The sequence below is a fragment of the Enoplosus armatus genome, chromosome 24 (genome assembly GCF_043641665.1).
Source record: "Enoplosus armatus isolate fEnoArm2 chromosome 24, fEnoArm2.hap1, whole genome shotgun sequence".
Taxonomy (NCBI): Eukaryota; Metazoa; Chordata; class Actinopteri; order Centrarchiformes; family Enoplosidae; genus Enoplosus; species Enoplosus armatus.
This window is the reverse complement of record NC_092203.1, coordinates 2,259,727-2,278,954: the sequence shown is the minus strand read 5'-3', so window position 1 is coordinate 2,278,954 and position 19,228 is coordinate 2,259,727. Positions and strand designations below refer to the sequence as shown.

Below are 19,228 nucleotides of genomic sequence, written 5' to 3'. Positions count from 1 at the left end.
TCAGGGTCTGAGCAAGAGGTCAAAGTGCATTCAGTGAGGAAAGAGGATTGAATGGAATACATACCAAAGTGCATCCTGGTTAAATCTCTTGATGGAGGGTAACTTAAGGCAAATAACAAAAGCTTTTGATCAGTGCAGGCTTAAAGGAAATCCATTACTGGGGGCTAAAATGCCTTTTGTTCTAGCCTGTAGATTCGACTGTACTGCATCACATGTCCACGTCTGCTGGTGTCCAGGGGTAAAGGAAAACCTATATAGGATGATGACGCAATGGTAGGCGCACACACACACACTTCTCTCACACTGGATGCCTATTATTGACTTGACATGTTGGAATCTGTCCATGGTGCTGAAATGACTCGGCTGGCGCTCGCCTGAGGATTTAACTCTTTCCTGTTGGCTGCCTGGTAACTCGTATCACAGAAGTCACATTTTAAAGCTCACTCTGTGGAGACCCGCTTACAACAATCTTACAAACATGCCCAAAGATATCAAGACAACATCTTGTCAGCGGATACACTAACAGACCTGAGCCCCCTTAAGAATATAACAGAGGTATTATATCAATATTACAATGATATCCTACCATATGGAATAAGCATAAACAAATGAGTTTGACACCTTAAAGTCACTGTGTAACAGCAGATGGCAGATAGGAATTTAAAGGCAATACAAAATACGTCAAATATACCATTTACATAACTGTTGTTTGCATCATTTCCGTTTAAGTTCCTATATGTGTTTCCTATAATATTGGAATTCTATCGATTTACGCCAGCAGTTGTTCTAGGCCACTCAAAGCGCTAGTGTGTGTGTGTGTGTGCGATTAGAGATGCGGTTGCGTCACTGGCTCGGCAGCCGGGACAGATGACTGGCGCAGATACAGAGTCAAGCCAGACCGATTGAAACCGGAAATGTGATCTTTTTAGTCTTCAAAATAAAAAGAGGCCTGAGCTTCGACGGGGATGGCTGTAATTCCGGCCCAAAAGACTACTGGATTCCAAGGCGGCTCATCGGGTATAACACTTGCCATTCGCCGCGGATAAGCGGGTTCGATCCCAGCTCTGTGCTACATACACATACTCATTTCTTATTATTCTTCACTGTCACTAAATGAAATATATCTATATAAGTAGGTAAAGACATAGCAATACCATTTAAGGTAACAGTTGGCATCATACATATATCACATTAATGTAAGCCTACCAACCAAACTGCCTATCCGTGTGACAAAAGTATTCACACAGTACTCACTTAAAATAATTCAGCTCGATTTAAGGTGACTTGTGATGTCAACACGATTATGTTCATCAGGTGCCATAAACTAAATATTTGCGACTTACTGTCTTTTCAGACTCCAATTTATATATTTTCTAATTTGTTCTTTTGTTGAGTTTGACGATTTTGACGAAATACACGCGAGATTGTTTAAGTTATGGGGCTCCAACTACAAATCTAGTCTAGTCAGACCTTTCTCTAATTATTTTTTCTTCCATTTTAATGCAGGGCAATGTGACAATGCGCCCGTAGACTATTTACTTTGAAAGTCTTGACCGGAAGTTGTTGCGTTAACCGTGTCTAGCTTGTCGCTGGTGCTCCTGGCTCAGATACCGATCAGCAGTTGGCGTTTACAGGACAGCCGAGCCCGAACGCTCCTCGCTCGGGGATGTGCCGTTTCGCACTGACGTCTCGTAAGGTGTTACTGCGCGCGAGTTATGCCTCCATTTTTATTTTATTTTTTTTGAGGAAAAGGGCGTCTGAGTGTTTTGGGGAACAACTGAATGTTTAGTGTGACAGCTTCAAGTTTGAGAAGTGGACCTGTTCTCGTGCAGGACGAGGCCAGTCAGAGCTGCCCTGCCCGGCGGGACATGTCCCTACCTGCCAGCGGGACTTAGTAACTAACAGGGGGCACCACACGTACCTGAAGTGAGACTGCAGGATGAGACGAGGGGGAGAGGGAAACGACGTGCCGACGGCGTGAGTTACAGTTGTCCACCATGGAGGAGAAGTTCAATAGACTCATCTTCATCCCCATTGCGGCGGTGCTCTTCTTAATGATCGGCTACCAGTATGTGTGCCCGACCGACAGCAACACCTGCTACTTCAGGAGTGACGAGAAGGGGCTATTCCAGCGGTATTCATCGGGGTTTGAGTTAGTTTACACAGAGCCGGAGGCCGACGAGGACCTTCCCTCCAAAATCACATCCAGATTTAACTTCACGGAGCGGGACCTGGACCGGCACGTCGACTTCAACATCCGAGGAGACGACGTGATGGTGTTCCTGCACATTCAGAAGACCGGCGGGACGACGTTCGGGCGGCACCTGGTCAAGAACATCCAGCTGGAGCAGCCCTGCGACTGCATGCCCGGCCAAAGGAAGTGCACCTGCCACCGGCCGGGCAAAGCCGAGTCGTGGCTCTTCTCCCGCTTCTCCACGGGCTGGAGCTGCGGGCTGCACGCCGACTGGACCGAGCTCACGAGCTGCGTGCCTGTGGTGATGAACAAGAGGGACAAGAAGAGTGTCCAAAAGAGCAAGAGGTGAGGTGTGGCCGGCGGGACAGGTGCAGTCAGGAGGTGGGCTGCTGCCGCTCCCTCCGTCAGAGTCTGATACATGAATATATATACATGTGTGTGTGTAGAATGTAATGTAGTCTATCTGTCTACCTGTTCAGTTACTCAACTCACTGAACTAATTCACTCACTTCATTTGCTCCCTCTTTGTCTCCTTTACTCAGTTGCAAGTCTGTTCTTTCACCCAACTCATTGAATTATACCCCCCCCCCCCCCCCCCCCCCCCCCCCCCCATGTGAGCGGTGATCGATCGCAAAAGACGTACAGATTCCTGGGTGTAACTGAAACGATTAGTCGATCAATCGATTTGTCAATGGACAGGAAATTAATGGGGGGGGGGGCAATGATGGGTTGTAAGTAATCTTTCAGTTTGACGTCATTAGAAATTGAATACCTTCAGGTTGGACAAAGCCAGCGGCACATTGAGCATTTTTTTTCCCCACAGCGTTCCGACATGTTGTAGAGCAAGTGTCGGCTCAATTAGTCGATCAGGAAAATAACTGTTAATCGAGTGCAGAGCCCGACTGATACTTGATTTTTTTTTTTTTTTCTTGAATTAAGAAAAAAAGGATCAAATATACATAAAATGCTGCCTGTAGAAAAAGAAATAACAAGGCAACTGTTCCTGCATTGTAAACATAAATAAATAATAATAAAAAAAAAAAAAGGCAATATCACTGCAAAGGATGGCATAGCGTGTTGTGTAGGGCAAGCCTATATAAGAGTATGAATGAACAACTGAATGGGCAGAAGAGTTTTTCCACAAGCCCTTGGTAAAGTGGTCCCACGCCTTGCTTTTTCCACCTTTATCCATCTATATATATATATATATATATATATATAAAAAGTGTGAGACATTAGCTGAATTATATATATTGAGCCGGAACCAAACTGGTTTGCATTACATGTTGTGCTGCCGAGTCAACAGATGAACGGCGCCTCTGATTTAAACGTATTTCAACGTCTCCGGTGGAAAAACAGACTCACGTTTTCAATGTTGTGAACTGTTCGGCCGGTAGGGGGAGGTGTCAAACCGCGAGTCATGGGCGAAACCGTTCGTAACGTTACCCTTCCGCTCCAGAACGAGCTAAGGCGCTAACACATTAGCCTCCACTCGCCTAACAAGGCGTGAAAGTACCTACGTGGGTAGCTAGGTAGCTAGCTAGCTAGCTAATGTAGCACGAGTGTGAGGTGGCGGGGTTTCACGGGAGAGTAAAATACGGGGGCGTTGTTCATTTACTTTCCAGCTTTGCAGTTTACCGGCTTGGTAACAACATGGCGTGAAGTTAACTCTCAAGAGACTCAGAGCATCACCGCACTGCTGTCTGCTGAGCTGCAGCGTAAAGTGAAGGGCTGCTCTCGCTGTAACGTGACTGATATAACGTACGTTACCACAGCCGGCTAGCTACCTCGCTAGCATAGCAAACGGCGTGATAAGCATGGGTGACACGACGGGTGTCAGGACAGGGTTATATTATACTGAAAAGGTGAAAACGGTGGGGGTCACTGTTTGTTAACTTACCGTAAAGACATGACCGCGCTTGACTCCGGACCCCCCCAGTCTGCTCGTCTGTGACGCGGACTCCGCCACGCGCCTGCAGACGGTGCTGCGAGTGTCGTAAACAATGGAGTCGGAGCGCGCTCTGCTGGACCAACTATGTCATGACACCACGTCTGAATTAACACAAGGATCTTTTTCTGCATTATGTTATGTAAAAAAAAAAAAACAAACACCTTTAATATTGGCGAAATCGGACAACATATACGCCGATTCCGTTATATGTGTGATAGGTAAAAATCGGCCGCTTTAATCGGCCGGCCGATAAATTGGTTGGGCTCTAATCGAGTGAGCTGTAAAGCTTCCTTTTGCTTGCCGAGACGCACTCGGTCAAAGGTAACTGGATCTTTTCACTGGATTTCAATTCCCTCCGGGGCTGCTCACACCAGACATGATGTGCTCTTGTTGGCAGGTAATGCAAGCACACAGGGCGTCAAAGCTGGGGAGCGTTAACACGCACACCGCGCGGCGTGTCCGTCTCCCGCGGCACATTCAGGAGCAGCCAGCAGACGGGCTGACCGGCCCGCCTCACCGTCCTGTAATTACAGAACCGATGGTGCTAAGCTTCAGGGAGTAAATCGCTTAAGAAGGGCAGGGTCCTCTGAGGTGTGCCGCCTGCGTGTGGAAGCCAATTTACCAGTGCAGTTGGTTCAGAGAGCAAATCTCCATATGCTGCAAGAGGGCGTTAAAGGGGGTCCTTCCAATCCATTAACTGTCCTCTGTGGCAGCCATCAGACCTATTGTAACGCTCCTAAATAGTTTTGAAGAGGCGCCTCTGAGCCGTCTCAGCACTGCCAGTGAATCAACAACACTCCAGTCAACACTTGTCAAGTCAATATAATGGTCAGCACTCATTAACATTGGCACTTTGCTGTGTACAGACATGGCTGATGGCAGACACGACTTGGCTTCATGTATTTTTTTAAAGACTGGTCCACATTTGAGCCATGCAGCAATTCCCCCCCCCACCCCCCCCCCCCCTCTATTGCAGTGCCAATTGGTTTCTTTCAGGTGTTGATTGGAGGGTCATGTTCCCACTCGCAGAGCTAAAGGAGCGGCGAATTAACTATTGTAGGAGGACGTTTCCGCCAGGCGACATCTGATATAATGTGCTCACTGACAATGTGATGCTTCATTGATCCCTGCTGCCGGGCCCTTCCACAGGGAGGGTCAGGGGTCACCGCAGCTCCTGAGCAGCTTTTAGGGATTCGGCGTCTTGCCTCAAGGACACATTTGCACCTGCTGTGTTTGATGGCACTGAATTTCTACCCTTTGTGATCCATAAATTCCTTGGTTTCAACAGCTTTTATAAGTGAAGTCTGGTGTGCGCAGTTATATATATATATATATATATATATATATATATATTTAGAGGAAGGTAGCAGATTTGAGCCAAATGCACCATGAGTCATAACTCATTCTATACCCATGAATTTGGTGGACGAGCAGTGAGTCATGACACGTTCAACAGCCACAAATCTGTCACATGAAGTTCTCATTTCCCCGGAATAACGGCTGTTTGATTTTTCTGGAAAAAAAAAAAAATATATATATATATATATATGTCGACGACGCCACGCTGATCAGCCGGGAAACAGACAAACAATTAAGTCAAGGCCTCCTGTCGTTTTAGATTAAAACGGCTGAATGAAGACGACACACACACACACACACACACAGGGCTCACTCTGCGCCCAATGATGGCGTTTGCCACGAGGCTCCATGTCGCAGTTTTATCAGACCTGAAAGGCCCTTGTCCTTGTCACTTCGGGCGATGTAGCCCCTTCCGTGATGGAGCGTGACGCACACGGCGATGGCAGCGGAGGGAATGGAACCAGAGTTTGTGCGTGCGTTTGTGTGTGTGCTAAGGCATGCTGCTGCTCAACGTAATACAACATTTAATGCCACTCTGTCCCGCTCTGTAAGTTCACTCTGCTGTGGTAGATTTGTTTTGTGTTCCAGCCCCGATCCCTCTGTTAAGAGAAGTTAAGAGAGGTTAAAGAGTATTATAGTTGTTTTTCCAATATAAATATAATCCCTGTTGCTTTCTACTGTAGTTGGGACCTGAAGTTCAGACATAATCATTGAGAGTATTTCATAAGGCTGGATTTCATGTATTTCATAAAGCACTCAAACATTGTGTCCTAGTCCGATTGCAGAAGACGAGCCAACTCCGTAATAGCACGCCAGTGTCGAAGGACGACTCCCGTCTTATACAAGTCACATATAGCGATGGGAGTGCACACAGCCAGGGATCAAACATCATTGGAATAGACGACGCCCACACTTCTCTGCGGAGAGAGTCTTATCTCAGGCCTCAGACCCGACACTGGCTGATTTCACTTGAGCAGAAGATGTAACATATATATATTCCTATAGTTACTTTAGATTTAAGATTTTACATTATAAGCTAAATGCATTGTCTAAGATTAGGCTTGCGCTTTCCAATGTTTTGGATCGTGACCCCTCGCATTAAAAGCCCTGTGCGGTTGTCACATTTCAGAGGCCTACAGACAGGCTTCCCATCCAAGTTCAGGTGTCAGTCCACAATTGCAGAGGAAGAGGGGGGCCTGGCTGAGATGATTGTGAGGGAGGCGAAGTCACGCAGGCGTCGCTCCACATGAAGTAACTCCACCTGAACCAGCTCCAAGAATGAAAAACACCAGTGCATTAACGATCTAATAATGTCATATATAATAACATGTCAGCCACGGTGGCCATTTTTCCGCAGAACCAGTACTTAAAGTGAGTATTTACGCCCACCTTACGTCTGCCTCATTTTCCCCTACTTTCCGTCCCTTGATGAAATATATATAATTGGGTCTCGGGGGTGGGGAGGGTGCGGGGTTGTGGAACGAGGTGAAGTGTGACTGAAAATGCTTGACTGCACACCGGATGTACGGCGCACTCCAAGGCCTTTTCGCAACCTACGTGTCAGTTGAGCCGGAGCGCCTTCACGGTCCGTGTGTCAGCAGCAGATAATGGCTTTTACCTGGATTCACCTTATTACTGTACACATGTGGCGTGCGTGGATGTGGTCCGGTCCGAATACAGAAGCAGCTGCCTGCTTTTGAGCACTTCATAGTCACCTTGGAATCACCTCTCTCCGACACACACACACACTTACACACACACACGCACAGACTGATCTTACTAAAACGTGGCCATCCCTGCAGTGTGATAGGTGCACTGATATTTTTAGTGTACTGCGTATCCTGTGGTTGTTGACGTGAAAAGTTTCTCCAAGGTAGATACATCCATAAAAATCGAAAACAAGAAAAAGAGGGCGCTAATTAGCTCCTTGGTTACAAGACGAGTTGGCATAGCAACCGCTTCCAGTTTGGTGAAAGCTCAGCCAGCGATGCTGTATGGGAATTAGCGGGCAATGGCTTCAACATGTCCATGTGAAATCAGAGCACATTTATTACATTTAGCACTTTCTCAGAGGACACGCAAACAGCAAACAGGTGGTGATGAATTTGATCACAGCGCACGTGCTTGTGTTAACCAGCGTCTATCCATCCGCCCTCCTTATGTCTGGCAATTTCCCTCCCGACACGCAAACGCCAGTGAGTAATACGAGGCCGGTTCAAGTAGTTTTTGATGGCCGCGCCGCTGGTCACGGGCTCCTGCGGGGGTTTTGCTCGCAGCACGGGGCTACAGCATTCACATGGCAGCGGGCTATATAAATTTGCTGTAAGGCCAGACGTCAAAGCCCGCTTCAATTGCCGGGCCGCCCTGTTTGTCCTCGGCAGCCGGCCTCACGCTGAGTTGTCAGAGAGTGTAACCTTATTCCTGACCTCATTATTTCAGATTAGAGCAAAGAATGCAGGCTGGCCAAAAACTCAGATCAGCCTGAGTCTAATTAGCCCAGTTCATTCTGGGCACAGTTAAGGTGGTTTCAGCTATTCATTTGGCCTATTATGGTGATGATAATGACACTAAAAGGCATTAAAATATGCAAAAATAATGCAGGAAGTTGACATGGTTTAGTAGCCAAACAGGGATGAAATCATGGTGAAGAATATTATTTTATCAAAATGCAGTTTTAAAGATGATGTGATGTTCTGTTTCCTCTTGCTATAAACCATGTTTCACTGAAATACTATATGGGGGGGGGGGGGGGGGGGGAGAAAACATCTGGTTGCAAGTTTTTGACATTAATCTCCCCTTGCAGTTACAGCGAGTCGGTTTAAATCCGCAGCCAAAGAGAGCCATGTGCGGAGACTTCAGAGGCGGCCGTATATTATTAAGAAAATGTGTTCAGTTTGAAGCAGAGAGTGTTTCTGAAATGCCCTTTCGCTGTCGACGCCGCTTTTGACTGTAATGTCAGTCTCCGAGCTTACACATCAAGCTATTTCAAGCTGCTGACAACCACACATTGTTGTGAAAACTCAATGTGACAAGAGCGCGGATTGTCGGGGGGGTGGGGGGGGGGGAGAATACGACCTTCAGTAGCCAGGAATCACACAAACTGCTCCCAGCGGATATGTGATGCCTTAAAAGTCAGACTGTAACTTTGTGTGTGTGTGTGTGTGGGGGGGTATCACATTGTTCCTCTTACTAATGAAAAGGCTGTTTAAGACTGTAGCAGCTTTACTTGCTCTGGTATGACCAGTGCGGTGGCTAAATGTTAGCTAATGTTAGCAACGTTTAGCTAAATATTGCTGCGTAACAGACACTGCCAAGTCAGCTGGCTAACTCTTTACGGCTGTGCTCCACATATGCTACTGTTACAATGCTTGTTAGCTAGATGCTAAAGAGTAGCATTTAGCTTCATCCCATGACAAAACAGTTACACAGTCTCCCTTTAAAGGAAACTAAAACAACAAAAGTCCAACGACTGGTGTTGGATTCTGCACATCTCCCGTCCGCTGCTGTTTAGGAGACATTTGAGCCTTTGATTCGTCACTTCTCGTGGGTGGGAAAGTAGAAGTGCAGTGCCTGACACCAGAGTTATATTTCTGGCAAAGGGTGAATGCACGGGGTCTTTTGGGAGATCCTATATGCTGCAGTCTGATGTTGTGATGTAGGCTGATAAAGCATTAAAAAAAATAAAAAAAAAACCTCTTCAGGTAGCGTTTCGTTTTTTTCCCACTGCTCCCTGTTCTTACACGACACCGGCTTGCCTCTGCGGGGGAGGCCAAGGCAGTGACGTCACGTGTTTTGCTAATGAGGCATGACACAACCAGCCTGTTGTCACGTCACCTTTCGCACGACTTGGCATACGGCGGTTTATGCCACGGCCTGCGGCGCCAACGATATCATGGGAGATGTGACCTTGATCACGTGCCTTGCAGCGAGAACGAACGGTAATATGAGCAATTAGCGCCCAGCGGAGAGCCGAATGACCTCTGAACTCCCCATGTGGAGGGAGGCAAGCGAGCGGGGGAATTTGTGGTTCATGAAATATTGATGTTGATACCAGGGGCGGCTCTTACCCATGGGTTACACGTTGACCCTCGAAAAATTCATTTCATTTTGAGATTTATTAGCTTCATCCTCGCGTGCACAGCATTGGTCTATTAATACATGAAGCAAATATCCACCTTGAAATCGCGAGCTTGACATTTTGGGATACACGCCCATGATACCACTCTCAGTGTTTGGAGGAGAGTGGGATCGATCGTCTCATCTGACTCTTGTTGCCGTGATGGCATTTATGAATTGCGTCCTCAAGAAACTCTCAGGAAAGCAATTAAACACATCCTGTCGCAGTGATGCACACGCTGCACCGCGCTCACTGGTGTCGGCGCTCCAGCTGGCATGGCAACTGAACAATTATCACGGATTTCACTTCTGACATGCCCGTTTATTGCTCTATATCTGAAGGTACAACAGATCCTCGGTGTGTATATAAATGACGCTATATTCCACTATACGCTCAGGTTCCGATGAGTCTTCAAAATATCCTCCCTTGCTTTTATTGTGCAGTCATAAAGACTTAACGTGTCACACGATTATGACTCAGAATGATGAGAGACTTCATGAGACTTCATTTTTAGATACAGTCTAATCATCAAGACACGAGGAGGAGGGCATTTCTTAAAACACATATGAATAAAATGACGGTGATGGCGATTATGAGGGAATAAAATGCGTTTTTAATCACGAAAAGAAGGTGTTTTTAAATCACCATTTCGAGAAAAAAAAAAAAAAAGTGGAGCCACGCGAAGCGCTAAAGTCGAGGGTATTTTGAAAGCGTGCAGCGGTCGAAATAACCAGAACTGAATCCCACAATTAGATCGTAGATTTTAAAAAGTGATCCGATGGTGGAATATGGGATCAAGTTGAAGAACGTATTCATACACAACGTGTGTTTTTTTTTTTTTTGTTTTTTTTAAATCAAAGCCCTCAGTGCGTTCCCTTCATGACAGTGAGCGGCGTCTTGTATTCTTGTGAGAATTGCGAGATATATAGAGGATCTTGGTAATCTCCACACTCCTTAGGGGGATTAGGGGCAGTCGAAGACAGGTTTTATTATACTGGGGGGGGAGGAGGAGGAGGAGGAGGAGGAGGAGGGTGTGTGTGTGTGTGTGTGTGTGTGTGGGGGGGGGGGTGTTAATCCAGAAGTCCAGATTTATTCAGAAACCTGTCGACTGGATTTCTTTTTCTTTTTTTTTTTTTACAAAACAGTGTGTGACGATTTGGTTGAAATAGTGAAGAAGAAGAAGAAGAAAAGCCCAGCGCGGAGGGGAGGGCTCTGGCAGACAGATCATTATATGCTATCCATCAAACCTCCTCACGCTTTCTGTTCTGTGCTGTCAGACGTTTTGTGGGACGGGTGACGGATAAGCCCTTCATCTTTCTTGATTTTGCCCGGGCCTATATTAGCGCCCGATTCTGGCACGCTGTACCTTAAAATTGTGTTTATTTCTGTAGATTTCTGCGGAGCAATAATCACGGGAAGGATGCGAGCTGTGAATCACTCGCAGGTTTTCAAAGACTCAATGTACAGCGTTGAAAGCAGCCTTCACATATTGCTAAAAAAAGTGGATTGCCTTTCAGAAATTCCTGCGTAGTTTGTGTGGGCAGACGTGACCTTTGCCGAGCGCAGCCTCCCATTTATCCCTTCCATATCTGCGTGGACCTCGGAGGACCGGCTGACACCTCACAAAGCTGCAAAGATTAAGATGTCAAGCAAAGGTTAAGTCTAAGACGCTAAAGCTACTAAAGCCGCACACGGCAGGCTGTTGTGCGCGTGTGCGCGCGGCTGTCCTCGACGCTGCGCCCGCCGTGGGTGTGTTTGAAAGCCAAATGAACTCTGGGAAAATAAAAATAAAAATGCAGCTCCCCTGGAACGCGGCCAAATTTGAATAAACACAGACGGACGGCTCGTTTCCCCCGGAAGATGATTCTGCGCTGAAACGCTGTGCATCATTTAATCTGTTCAGGAGTGTCGGTTGGCAGCATCTCCTCACATCCAGTCTGTCACCTAGTTTTCAGCAACACATCTTCACACCCTCCGCTCGCCTGGACACCTCGCCTTTTCTGGAAAGGCTCCCTCGTCTCCACACCAGCAACACCCGGGGCTTTTCCTTTATCGCCCCTCGCCCCCCCAAAAAATAGCATCTCATACGAAGATCACGGTGCAGCGCCCGGCTCCTTCCGCTCGCCCTCTCAATCTGTGCGAGGGGAGGCCTCGGCAGATCACTTGGGGGCCCCCCGAAGGAGAGCGTTGCAGCTCGTTGGTTAGTGATCCCGCTGTGTGTAGATGGGGACGGGGGGGGGGGGGGGGGGGGGGGTCACTTTGCCTCTAATTGGCAGACAAAGATTACATTAGCACGAGAGAGAGTGAATCAGATGAGTGAAAATGGATCCTGCTTGACCTCCTGGTCTGGAGGCTGATGTGATGAGACACCCCGCCCCCACCCGGTCTCTGTGCAGCTGAGCAGCTTCACTCGGCCATCTTGAGAACATCCCCTCTAACATGCGGACCTGCTGCCGCCGCTGAATCTGCGCCCCTCACTCGTGTTCGACAGCTCTTCCCATTCGTTACTCCTGCTCCTCAGTCGTTCGCCCCGTTCACCCGAAGTCAAGCCGGCTGAGCTGAAAAATCGAAGCAGGCCAGCGTCTTATCAGCTCTGCCGAATGCAGCGTTATCCACAAAATCCTCTCTCAGGCCCGGGGGCCTGGCTGCTCTCTCCCTGCCGAGAGGCTCATTCGACACCTCCACTGCGAACGCGGCCGGTTTTGAGAGGAGATTTTGGTTTGGACAAACATTCTTAGTTAATATTAATTAAGGGTTTAGCGGTCAAGAACTCAGCTCATCTGCTCTGGTGTGGTTCAATGGGAATGAATTGACAGCGGCAATGCAAAAACTACAAACATGTCATCAGATTTTTCACTCGGAAATGTTGCTAAATTGCCGATTAGAGCCCACGAACGTGACATCTCCAGCACCTTCTTCCAACTGAGCCGCTCCAGTAAACTTTCTTTTTCAAAGCGTTAAAACTTACATTAACTGTGACCACGACACACTCCTTAGAAGGCTGGCCAACAGGGTTTGCATTAGAAACAAGTGACACTGGGCGTTCTCTTAAATGTCTCTTATATTTCCTCTTAATTTTCGGTTAAGAGAAAAAAAAATAAGACGCACCAAACATTCTCAACCGTCCAAATCTGCTCTTACCCAGGTGCGCTGAGTGATGACTCCCACCTGCTGATGAATTGGAGGCGCGTGGCCTGATTGTTTGTTAGCAGCACAGGTAACGCCCCCCCTAAACTCTACATAAGGGCAGGCGCGGTGCCGTGTGCAAATGCTCAAGAACTGGGCTGCAAAAAGAAGAAGAAGAAGAAGTTCTGCACAGGAAGGTCAACAAACCCAGCAATGGCAGAATGCAAAACTTGTGTTCCCTCGCAAAAAACAAGTTGTGGGCTGTGAAAACGAAGACGTCCTTGTTCTCGTCTCGTTGCGAGTGCCACCTCTCGTGAAGCAAAAATAAAATATTGGTGAATCCCAGGAATCAATGGGCACTAACAAGATAAGAACAAATCACGGATGCTTCCTGCATGAGGCCCATTATCGCACATATACGTCACGGCTTTTCTTTCTTGAAAAGAAATTCTCTTCAGTTCTGATGCGAGAGACGCGCGTGCGTGTGTGTGTGTGTGTGTGTGTGTGTGTGTGAGTGACTCACACCCCAAAACCTTTAGCGAAGCCGCCATCATCACAACCACTGGTGTATCATACTGGGGTGTTTTTAGGGAGGTTAAAATTAAACCGTTAAAAAGACAGCATGTGACTGGAGACGGAGGTGATGGAAGGTTTTTCTTTTCTTTTTCTTTTTTTTTTCCTCGTCAGATCATAATTCCCTCTTGGAGGCGACGGTTAAGGGACCCCTTAGGGGCACAGAAACACCTTTAAAATGGGTTTTCTCCAACTGTGCGAGCTATCAACACCCTGACTTCGGTGGCAAATCGATGTGGAGTCCCTGTGCTTGTTTTTAAAGTTGCCCCCCCCTCCACTGCCCCAAAACTTGGCAGACAGAAATGGCCTCGAAAGTGATACGGCGCTCGCCGGAACCGCGCTGAGGCTGAGCTGCAGCAGTGGAAGCGTTCCTCAGAAACGCCTCAACGGAGAGACAACGCGACGTGCTGCCAATTTTAAAACGATGGAATAAAATAAGATTGTTGTCGATCCAGAGACTCTTTGCTTGGGCTGCTTCTTTTTTCGGCGGGCATAAATGGTTTCCATCAAAGCTTTTATCATGAGACCGGCCGTGTCCTTGATGGTAGTGAGTGAATTAACAAGGCAGATATCGATCCTTTTTTCGCGGGGAGTTTCCTCTGTAGCTTTTTGATGGTGATTTAGAGAGTGAGGGAGAGACAATCAGGGAGAGAGAGAGAGAGAGAGCGAGATCGATAGTGTTTGCAGGTTTGCTGTGTGGGGGAAAGGTGACAGAAGGGCGCGGGCGAGGCGTCGGGATTGATCGGTAGCAGAATGCACTTTTAGGGACCGCCGTGCACGGGGGCGCGTGCGATTACGTGCCACGAGTAGATTCAGCGTCTCGTGTATATATATATATATATTCACTCGGAATCCCTTCCGAGCACATCAGAGTCGGGCTCCATCGATCAGTGTGTCCGAGGAAACAGAAAAGGTTCCCGTTCCTGTTCAGGCCCGAACGGACTTGAAAGCCATTTGTAGCACGTTAGCGAAGAGAAGAAGAAGAGTTCAAGAACACTGGAGGATTTAGAAACAGCAGAGCATTTAAAGCTGCCGTAGTCAATATTTTTATGTTACCGGTAGATCAAACGGCCACGTGTAACATGAAGGGGCGCCGCTTTTGGTTGCGAAGCCACCGAGAATTAGCACCGGACTCAACATTTAGAGTTTTTACTGTCTTTTAGCGCCTTTGAGCTAACCGTTTCCCGAGCACCAAACAGCAGACAGGTGTAGCGGCGTGCTAGCGGACAGTGTGGCGCAGTTAGCAGCTAAAGAGCCCGACGGAGGAGTTAGATTCATCAGGTGGGCCAGAAACACGACTTCAAAAAGGAATGCTAACGTTGCCTCGCGACAGTGTTTGCTAACATGTTAGCCATATCAACTTTAAAAAAAGGTCGTTTCCAGCTTGTTGTTGGCCCCCAAGTGGACAAAAAAAAGAAAAGAAGAAAAGAAAGATTATTACAGGTTTAAGAAAAGCTGTTTCAGTTGAAAGCACTTTGTTACGTCCCGGATCTGAAGGGCTCCCCCTTCTGGCAATGCCATGGTGGCTGAACCGCCGTCAAATGCTGGATCAAAGCGACGCTTTCCGTCTCCAGCGCGGGAAAACCTGCGGCCATTCATCCCACGAGTAATTATTCTTGACCTTCATCGTCTGACCCCCCCCCCCCCCCCCCCCCCCCGGCCCCTGCCCCTGTCCCTGACGCGAGTAAGAGGAGAGCTCTGACATTTGCTGCTCTTTGTCAATAGGTCACGATGAAAGCACAGACGCAGAAAGGCGGGCTGCATGGACATTTATTGATCGGGCTGTCTCGCGGTGAGCTGTACAGATAGATGATAGGCACAGGAGGAGGAAAAGACCGAGCAACAGCCGGTCGTGTGTGTGTGTGTGTGTCCATCTAGTGCTGTCCGATCAACCCGCCGAAGATGGCAGGGTAATTCACTTAGCTTCCACCGCGGACGGCCATTATCTCCGGGTGGCGTGCCTGTCTGCGGATGTGTTCCGCCATGATATCATCACGGCACTCACTTAAGCACATATCACAGCTGATTGATATCTGCCGTCTGGCAATAATTGCTAAATCGCGGACCTTTTAAGGCCGCTTTTGGCCGTGCGCTCCTTCGCTCAGCAGCACAACTTCCCTCTCGCTTAATCCGATTTCTCAGTTTAGCAGTGGAAGCAATTACAGCTGCTGCACAGACGCTCTCTTTGTAGAAAGCTCCGGCCTCAGCTAACACACAGCAGGCTCACAATGACTAAAGTGCAGGCATATATATATATATATACTGGGGAGCTATGAGGGGTCGGTGAGCAGGTGTGCAGGTGGGTGTGGAAGGTCCGTTGGTTTGGAAAGGAAGCAACACACTGGGGACAACTGCTGGACAGGGAGGGAATTGCAAGTTCTGAAATGACAAGGAGATCTTAGGGGCTGTCTGAAAATGATTTCCCAGCAATGTGCGTTGATGGGTGGGAGGGCGAAGGGTGGTGGGACCTGAGGTTGTTGTCCGGACTGCTAAATCACATCTTTTGTGTGTCCGTCCCAAATAAAACAAGTGAAACATAAAGGTTCACCCCCCCATCCCTGTCCCAATAATTTCCATACAGTCCCTTAGTAACTGGCAGGGAAGCAACAGAGCAAATGAGGTTAATAATTAGCTGTGAGCATTGCCTGTTTTTCGCTGTGTTGTAGCAAAACAGGCCTTAATATGACTGTGGAGCGCTTCAGTAACTCAAATGAAGCATTTTCACTCATCACACACTCACAGAGTATATGTTGAACACAAAGAAACCACAAGGGATGTGGTTTTGGGAGCCCGTCCAGCTGATCTCCATCGCCAAAATCCGGTCCAAGGGAGACTTGCACCCGCAGGCCAACAGGTAGTCCAAAAGAACGAGGCACCGGCAAGTTATAAAGGCGCGCGTGTGGTGGCAAAGGGAATGCGTCGCGTGCTGAAAACTGACCACTCTTGTAATCAGGAGGAGAATTTCAAAGAGCAGCACCGCAGCGAAACGTCCTTGAATGCGAATTCTTTATTTAGCCGTTGAATGAAAGCTCCCTGGAGATAAACTGCAGCCCTGCGGAACGAGAGAAATAAAATGCGGGGGTTGTTTTTAATTTTTTTTTTTTTTATTTGGGCTACATATTTGGTTGCCGTCTCCGATGCTGTGAGGTCGCCCTGATCTTTGCGCGCGTTTCAATTTCACTTTTATCTGTGTTGTCTTCCCTTTTTGACACACACACACACAAAAAAAACACAACTTTTTGAAAAAGGCTGAAATTCTCCCGGCGCTGACTCCTTCAGTCACCTCCCCGCTAATCTCGGTCATTGCTGGTCTCCTCAGTGGAGAAGAGCGGAAGGCTGCGTTTGTTAGTTGAAAGGTTTTTTTTTTTCTTTTTTTAAGTGCAGCTGGGTTACAGCAATCTTCGTTCCAAAGGGTGCTGGGGACAAAAACTCGTTACCAGAGGTGGGCAGGAGCAGATTAGTGGGACGAAAACAAAAATAATTTCACATCTGCAGGACATTAAGTGCTATACATGCCGTGGTTTGCATCGCCTTCTTTGTCATTATTCTCCTACACCCTCAGACGCACTTGATGTTTTCCATTTCAACCCTAATCACACTTCCGCCGCTCTCTGCATACTTCCAGCGCTGTGGCGTTTTCCTCCTGCTCATGTGCCTGTTTTTAACTGCAGCAGGATATGAGATATTTGATGGCGTACACACACACACACACACACACACACACACACACACACACACACAGGGCGCTGTCCAAACGTAATACTTGTAATGCTGTTGTAATTCAGTGGAATGATGCTGAGGCTGATTTGACTGAAACGATGAAAGTCATCAACAGTGAGCAATGAACGAGGGCACGAGATAACCGACAAGCGTTTTCATCCCGGCGCCGTCTTGGTGCCAAAACCAAAGTGGATGATCCACCAAAGGCGGGCTCCTGCAGAGGAGGGGACCTCGGACGGGCACGCGGTCTTAGGGGTCGAAGGAACGGTTTGACATTTTGGGGACTATGCGGATTTACTTTAATCCGGTTAGCTTAGTTTAACATAAAGGAAAACACAAAGTGTAAAAACGCCGCAATGCCTGGCTGAAGGAAGGCGGGGCTAGCTAGGAAGGCAATCTGGACACAATCCCAGCATTTCCGTGAGCCTGTGTGCACGCTGGGCAGCCCGTCTTATGCGTCTCTTTGTTTTGTCTCTGCAGGAATTTCTACTACATCACCATGCTACGCGACCCGGTGTCACGCTACCTCAGTGAGTGGAAGCACGTGCAGCGCGGCGCCACTTGGAAAACCGCCCTCCACATGTGCGACGGCCGCCCGCCCACTCAGGACGAGCTCCCTGCCTGCTACAGTGGCGAAGACTGGACGGGCGTGCCCCTGGCGGACTTCATGAGCTGCCCCTCTAACCTAGCCAACAACCGGCAGGTCCGCATGCTGGCCGACCTCAGCCTGGTGGGCTGCTACAACATGTCCTCCGTCAGCGAGCTGGAGCGAGGCCGCGTCCTGCTCGCCAGCGCCAAGGCCAACCTGCGCAACATGGCCTTCTACGGCCTGACGGAGTTCCAGCGCAAGACGCAGTACCTGTTCGAGCGGACGTTCGGCCTGCGCTTCATCCGGGCCTTCACGCAGATCAACAGCACGCGCGCCGCCAGCGTGGGGATCAGCGAGAAGGTGCGGTGGCGCATCGAGGGGCTGAACGCCCTCGACGTGGAGCTGTACGAGTACGCCAAGGAGCTGTTCCTGCGGCGCTACCAGTACAACCGCCAGAAGCAGCACCAGGAGGAGCGCCTGAGGAGGTGGCAGGAGAGGCAGCAGAGGCAGCGGATGCACAGGACCTATCTGGCCGAGCTGTGGAGGCTAGGAGGAGGAGGAGGAGGGGGAGGAGGAGGAGGGGGAGGGGAGGAGGAAGAGGAGGAGGTGAAGGCGCAAGAGGAGGTGGCCACCACAGAGGACTACAGCAGCCAGGTGGTGCGGTGGTGAGGAGAACACCGGAACTAAAACCACCACTGACTGATCGTTGTTTCTTTGTGCTTTCCTCTCCTCCCACCGTCCCTCTGCTGTGAATCTGCCAAAAACCTCCTGCCCTCATAGCCTCGTAGCCTCATAGCGCTTTGTTGGACTGCCGAACGGTGTCTTAATATTTATGATGGATGTATTTGTCATGGCAACATAAACATTTTGTATTGTTTTTTTTTTTGTTTTTTTTGCTTTTTCTTACGGCTATTTTTGGGGCGCCGCGCTCGTGAATTGCATTTATTTATTCATTAGCGAGTGCTTTGAATGTCCTCAAAGCGGTGGAAATGTTTTTTTTGTCTTCAAATTCGCGAAGAATTAGTGGAACTGAAAAAACTGCCGCGCGCCACGAGGGAGGCCGGTCTATATTTAAAAATGGCGAATCACTCGAAGGGTCCTCTGTGTCATGTCTGTGATCTAGCGCTGTGTCGATAAGTGACATCTTGTAGTTAGTTTTGCCGTGTTTGGCTTCATGCGAATATCAAAGCACAAACTTTGCAAAAGGTCTGCAGTGTGTGTGTGTGTGTGTGTGTGTGTGTGTGTGTTTTTCTTCTTCTCTTCTCTGACCGATTAAAGCTGCAATATACAGAAACAATCAAGGCAATTTCTCGCAGGAAATGTGTTCAATAAAAAAAAAAATATGCAGCATCCAGTGATGTGAATTTGTCCCCCCCCCCCTCCACCATGGACTCTCTCTCTCTCTCTCTGGTACGCATGTGTACATGAACGTGTTCTGCCTTGCTCCTGGTTTTTTTAATTTATTTATTTATTTATTTATTTGTTTTCACAGCATGTTCTCACCATAAAGGGAAAAAAAAAATGTGAAACCTTCACGCCGTGTGCCAACTTCTTCCACATCCACGCACGCACAGACACGCTGATGCACATTTTTGTTTG

At 48.2% G+C, this 19,228-nt stretch overlaps 1 protein-coding gene across 1 annotated transcript; it reads left to right on the top strand.

Moving 5' to 3' along the window:
* Positions 1 to 1,997: 1,997 nt before the first annotated feature.
* Positions 1,998 to 18,298, top strand: LOC139306784 (heparan-sulfate 6-O-sulfotransferase 3-B-like). Its single transcript, XM_070930739.1, has 2 exons — positions 1,998 to 2,539; positions 17,521 to 18,298. The coding sequence occupies exons 1-2, from the start codon at positions 1,998 to 2,000 to the stop codon at positions 18,296 to 18,298; spliced, it is 1,320 nt and encodes a 439-aa protein (XP_070786840.1).
* Positions 18,299 to 19,228: the final 930 nt, after the last annotated feature.